Source organism: Quercus robur, chromosome 10 (assembly GCF_932294415.1).
Source record: "Quercus robur chromosome 10, dhQueRobu3.1, whole genome shotgun sequence".
Taxonomy (NCBI): domain Eukaryota; kingdom Viridiplantae; phylum Streptophyta; class Magnoliopsida; order Fagales; family Fagaceae; genus Quercus; species Quercus robur.
In genome coordinates, this window is record NC_065543.1 from 36,975,102 (window position 1) to 36,981,710 (window position 6,609).

Consider the following 6,609-nt stretch of genomic DNA (forward strand, 5'->3'; position numbering starts at 1 on the left):
GGGTTAGTATCGAGGTTGGGATCGGTGTGTAGGTTTGATTTGTGATGGCTAGGTCCGATTTGTGATTTGTGACTATGGGTTCGATTTGGGTTGGTTTTTTTTTTTTTTTCCTCTTGCTGTGGACTGGTGGCCGGTGGTGGTGGTGGTGGTTGTGGGTGTGGCTGATGGTAGAGGTGGTTGTGGATTTGTGATTTGTGGCTGTGGGTTCGATTTGGTTTGGTTTCGTTTGGTTTGGTTTTTTTTTTTTTTTTTTTTTTTTTTTTTCCTGTTGTGGACTGGTGGTCGGTGGTGGTGGTTATGGGTGTGGCTGATGGTAGAGGTGGTTTTGGATTTGTGGGTTCGTTTTTTTTTTTTTTTTTTTTTCCTGCTGTGGACTGGTGGCTGGTGGTGGTGGTGGTTGTGGGTGTGGCTGATGGTAGAGGTGGTTGTGGATGGTGCTGTTGATGTTTTTTTGGGTAGTGGGATATATTATTTTATTGTAGTGGTTATATTATTTTATTGTGATATTTATATTATTTTATTGTGTTGAAAACTAAAATAGATTCATTGCTGCAGCATGTATGTAAGTAAAATAGATAAAGTGACTTTTTGTGTAGCTAAAAAACTAAAAATTTAGATCCACTGTTATGGATGCTCTAATGCTCTTATAACAAGTGTCATATTATACGGCTCTGTTTTTCATTCTACTCTTTCTCACGAGCAAAGTCGTTTATACTTTGAATTTGATGGCTACGTGTCAACAGTACTACTAATAAGATTCTGCATGCATAACACTTGCACCGCCAGTTCTCTCAGAAAAATCGAGCGAATGATGTGCTTTTAAGACGCCACAAATATATGCTCGCACCCCATTCCCAACCTTTATTCTTCTTCAACCATGCTATCTCTCTCTCTCTCTCTCTCAAAGATGAATTTACAATTAGTTCATATTATTCTCACCACACTATCTTGTAGAATATTGCAAATAGATTAGTATATATATCTTGCATTTAATGCATAGTTTTTCATCTTAATTCTTTGTGCATATTTTCAATCTTTTAGTTTCAATCACACAAATGTGAATCAGAACATAATCAAGGGCTCTTATTACGTTTAACTCTATTAAATATGAGATTTGAATTAGTTGGATCATAAATTATAAAACGAGATTTGAAGTTTAGTCATAAATTATGAAATGAAGATTCAGGAGTGGTGGATTCTGGAAGTAGGTGGAAACTTTCCCTTAAAATAAATAATAATAATAATAAATTAAAAAAAAAAAAAAACTTTATGCAGACACTATCTTTTCTCTCTCTCTATATATAACTTCTATTTTGTACATTCACTACATTAACAACTTTACAGAAACCAGAATGACTATCTCATCAGGCAGCGATGCCCATCTCCTCATTTTCCCATACCCAGCACAGGGCCACATGATACCACTCTTAGACCTAACCCACCAACTAGTCCTCCATAGCTTCACCATCACCATTCTAACCACCCCAAAGAACCTCCATCTCCTCGACTCTCTTCTCTCCACTCACCCAGCTTCCATCAACACCCTCGTCCTCCCATTTCCCACACACCCTTCAATCCCACAAGGCCTAGAAAACACCAAAGACTTAGCCCCCACTTCTTTCGAAGCCATGATATGCTGTTTAAGTGAACTCTACGACCCCATAACACAATGGTTCAAATCCCACCCTTCACCACCTTCGGCTATAATATCCGACATGTTCTTAGGTTGGACTCATCGACTCGCATGTGAACTGGGTATTCATCGTATCGTGTTCTCGCCCTCTGGTGCTATGGCTTTATCTGTCATGTATTCTCTCTGGCGTGATCTACCTAGGAGAGAAAACCCTAGTGATGAAAACGAGGCCGTTTCGCTCCCCAACATTCCTAGTTCCCCGAAATACCCTTGGTGGAAACTCTCTCCCCTTTATCGTAGCTTCGTTGAAGCAAACCTAGATTCTGAATTCATCAAAGATGCGTTTCGCGCTAACATGGCGAGTTGGGGACTCGTTATCAACTCGTTTAACGGGTTGGAAAGGGTTTATTTGGAAAATTTGAAAAAAGATATGGGGCACGATCGTGTCTGGGCAGTAGGACCATTACTCCCATCTTTGCCTAATCAGAGAGGTGGGTCCAGTTCAGTCAAAGTAGAAGAGATTTTATCGTGGCTTGACACGTGTGAAGATCGCAAGGTTGTGTACGTGTGCTTTGGGAGTCAAGCTCTATTGAACAATAATCAGATGGAGAAGCTTGCATTTGGGTTAGAGAAAAGTGGGGTCCAGTTTGTTTGGGTGGTAAAGGAGCCCACAGAAGTATACGTGGACGGTGATAACAACACTGTTCCACAAGGATTCGAGGATCGTGTGGCTGGGAGAGGCCTTGTTATTAAAGGGTGGGCTCCACAGGTTTTGATACTAAGTCACCGAGCCGTGGGTGCGTTCTTGACTCACTGTGGATGGAACTCGGTCCTTGAGGGGATAATAGCTGGGGTGCCACTGCTGACGTGGCCATTGGGAGCTGACCAATTTGTGAATGATAGTTTATTGGTGGACGAGTTAAAGGTGGCAATAAGGGTCGGTGAAGGTAGAAAATTTGTGCCTGACCCGGACGAGTTGTCACGAGTTTTAGTTGATTTGGTGAGTCAGGAGCGAGTCGAGTGTAAACGAGCAACTGAGTTGCGTGGGGTGGCACTTGAGGCCATTGAAGAAGGTGGGAGTTCGGTTATTGAATTTGACTCGATGGTGAGCAAGCTGGCTGCACTTTCATTACCAGTGAAGAATAGTACCTTGTAGTAATTAATTGATTTTTTTTTTATGAGTAGTAATTAATTGATTATTATTCGAAAAGAGAAGTATTGATATTGAAGAGATTTTTTTTTTTTTGGAGAAACAACCCAACTGGGTATTTTATTTGATAGTTGAAAAATCACTTACAAAGCAATGAAAAAGATATGGAAAAACATCTTCTATTTAAACTGATACAGGAAAAAAAATCTCGCACTCTGAGTTAAGGCATATATAGGCTAAAGTATTTCCTTGTCTAGGGGTGTGAGAGAAGGAAAAACACCGAACAGAGCTAGCATAAGACAAATGCCTTTTATCAAGTGACCATAAGAGGTTGATGGCTTTGGCATTTTCTCGAATGGGGCTGCTATAATCTCCCTTTGAGGATTTCTAACAACCACTCCTATACCAGCTTCATTCAGTTCATCGAACATGGCCCCATCGAAGTTTGCTTTCACCTTACCGTCGTCAGGGGGATTCCAAACCTTCTGTCCAGGGGGAGCACTGGTTGGTGCACCCGAACCTTGTTTCTCCTGTTCCAAATCATCTAGCAAGTCGTAGCAAGCCGATCCAATTTACATTGATTTTTGATCAACATCCCAAACAGATTAGCAAAGGAACAAAACTGGTGATTTGCAGCAACTAGCTCGTGGAAATCTGAGCTCCAAACTTTCTTAAGATTTGTACAGCCCCACAGCACAAGAAGGATGTCCTCAAGAACTTGCAAACATGAAGCACACAATGGATAACTAACAATAGTTTTTTGTACTAGCTTCTTTAATGTTGGTAATGAGTCAGTGCAGGCTCTCCACATGAAGGATTTCACCTTATATTTGGGACATTAATCTTCCATAAACTGTTCCAAAAAGATCTTGAAGTAGCCCCATCAGAGACCGAGGCGAGCTCGCTGTCATCTTCCACACATAAGAGATTGTAACCCGATTTTATTGCATAATCACCACAGCTGGTGCTCTGCCAAAACAGAAGGTTAGGTTGTGAAAATGAGCATAGCGGGATAGATTTAATTTTTTTTTTCCTCGAAAGGATAGAAGATCTGATCAATGAGGGAGGTGTTCCACCACATTGTGTCTTGGTCGATAAGCTGAGAGACCACGGCTTCACTATGTAGTAGGTTTGGTGCTGAGACAATTTCTAAAACGTATTTTAATGTAGAAATAACATAATTTTTAATAAGAATTTGTATTTTTATTTTTTAAAAATTAGTTTTTCTAGGACTAACTTAACAAGCATGTCCTTTTAAATTAAAATTAAATTAAATTAACAAGATGTAGACACCCCATTTTGCAACTCCCATTTGACCTAACTTGCATTGCATCACATATCATTACCATATCATTTCACAAGTGCAAAAATGTAATTTTGGTTGTTTCATCTCCAAATACATCTCATGAAATAAATCTTGAGATTATAACGATTAAAATGACAGTTCATGGGTCTCAATTGGATAGGTAGATTAAAAGATATCAAGAAAACAAGTTTTAACGACAACATGCACTTGCTTGAGGATATGATTTATGGTAAGGTTGCATGTACCTGATTTGGTCTAGAGACAAAGCATTTATTGATTCCATGCAAAATTAATAAATATTGATTAATTAATTGAACATACTTGGAATTGATTTGTTGAGCTTGTGGACCAAGGTAGTCAGAAAATAGAGTTGAAATTCGAAAGGAATCAAATTACAATTGAATTGGGAAAGAACCAAACTGAAAAAGGTAAAATAATGGGAAATCTGGAACCAATTGTCGATCGACACTTGTATCAAAATCCCATATTTGCTTCCTTTTTCAGCCTGGCACCCTACACAAATTGACTTTGCTCCCTACATTTTTCACTTAGAAAACCTTATTTTTCATAGTCCCACATTGTCTAGAGACTCAATCCTAGCTCCCCCATTTCTTGTATAAATATCCCTCTTTAGCAATAGCTCAAAAGACATCCAAAAAATCTTAGAGCTTCCGAGTGAATTGAGAATTTTCTCTTTCCCTCTTGAGGTGTTGTCTGGCTTGGAGTGTTGTGCATGTAGGTAAGGCTTCTAACCTTCTCAAGTTTGTTAATGCCCTAGCTTTAAATTCAAAGCATGTTTTATTTTCATGTTCTTAGTTAGTTTTTTTTTTTGTTTATCATGCTAGATCTAGGTTTTCTTTTTCATATTTTCTATGTTTCTAGAGTTTTTAATTCAAATAGTATGTTCACATGTTTAGAATTAGGGTTTTTCCTAATTAGAAATATGTTCCTATGCTTTTGATTTATAATACTAGAATAACATGTCCTTGTATCCTAGATCTAAGATTATTTTGTTGATTAAAGTTTGGTTCATAGATTAAAGCATGTTTTTATTTCTAGTTCTTCACATGTTCTTAATTGCTAACACGTTAGAACTAGATTGTTCTTAGTCTTTGCATGATTAGGGTTTTTAATTCAAATAATATGTTCACATGCATCTCTAGATTAGGGTTTGTCACACATCACACACATATTCACCATCTCTTTCAATATTTGATATACATGCCTAGAATAAGGTTTCATCATGTTTTTGGATGTTTTACTCTTGCAATCACATGTTTTGGATGATATAAACTCTTAAATGATATAATATTATTATTGGTAATCAAAGTCTAGAAGACTGGTTTCATTGGTAAGTTGGATGCCTAACACCTTTCGAATCCTATAACCTTGCCTCCAAACTTAGATAAAGGGTTAGTAGATTAGACTTATCCTTGTAATTTTCTCTTTCTAGTTTGTAGTTAGGAATCAAAGCAATTTATTTTTGCTTTAGATTATATCTAGAACTAAAGCCATGTAATTCTCTGGTCATTATCAAAGAGACATACAATTTCAATTTCAAATCATCAATAACAATGATGTATTTTTCAATTCTTTTGGTTTTCTTATTTTTTTCAACTAGTCGCCAACCTGTGCGATGCACAGAAAATTTATAATGCTAAAAGGTTGGCTAATCAAATGCCTTTATGTCAATTTTGCAAGAAAAATAATTTGAGGGCTAATACTGCTTTCAAAAAAAATTTATTATCTCACAAAGAAATATACCTAATTCTTAATTTGGGTAGGCCGACCAAGGTTGAAAGTAAAATATAAATACATTGTGTGATTGTCATGTAAATATAATTGATATAAAATTTAGTTATTACTCCAATGTCACCAACCACAACAATACAAAGAAAAGTATATAGCTTGCAAATTCAAGTATATATTTTCCTATAGAAACTGGTAATATAAATAGAAATAGCTATCATCTGAAATTTAGATAACACATTACCAACATAAATCCCTACAATATATTATATATGTAAAGCTTATATATATATATATATATATCAAACTATTTACAATTACATACTAAACTTAGGCAAGAAAAAGAAAAAGCAAAGAGAAGTTAATAAACAAAATAAAAATCACCAAGAAATTATTAACTCGTGAATCCCCACTCCTGATCACTTTCTCTCTAAAGTCTAAACTCTAAACCTCTCACACTAAATACTGAATCTATGTTTTGTTATGAAATGAAGTAGTTTATAATATATTCTTTATAGAAAGCTTCAAGTATCTTCCCAACCAAATTGAAAGCATAAAAGTTAAATAAGGAATAGGAAGGGAACCTGAGTCTCATGATTCTTTGCTGCCACAATAGCCGAATAGCTCGCTCAAACAATGACTTTTATATGAGTGGTGTCTTCCTCTGTTAATCTTTTAGTGTGTCATGTTTTGTGGAGGAAGAATGTTGTATACAGGAAAACTAATTAGGCTAAACACCATTAGAGAGTGTTAAGCCACTGAGATAATTGC

General features: G+C 36.6%; 1 protein-coding gene across 1 annotated transcript; it reads left to right on the forward strand.

Annotated features, from left to right (window-relative positions):
• The first annotated feature begins 1,315 nt into the window (after positions 1 to 1,315).
• On the forward strand, positions 1,316 to 2,884 carry LOC126703362 (UDP-glycosyltransferase 89B2). Its single transcript, XM_050402321.1, has one exon. The coding sequence runs from the start codon at positions 1,353 to 1,355 to the stop codon at positions 2,787 to 2,789; it is 1,437 nt and encodes a 478-aa protein (XP_050258278.1). The 5' UTR covers positions 1,316 to 1,352; the 3' UTR covers positions 2,790 to 2,884.
• The last annotated feature ends 3,725 nt before the right edge of the window (positions 2,885 to 6,609 follow it).

Coding starts and splice junctions, on each gene's coding strand:
- LOC126703362 (XM_050402321.1), top strand. CDS start 1,353: ATGACTATCTCATCAGGCAGCGATGCCCATCTCCTCATTTTCCCATAC.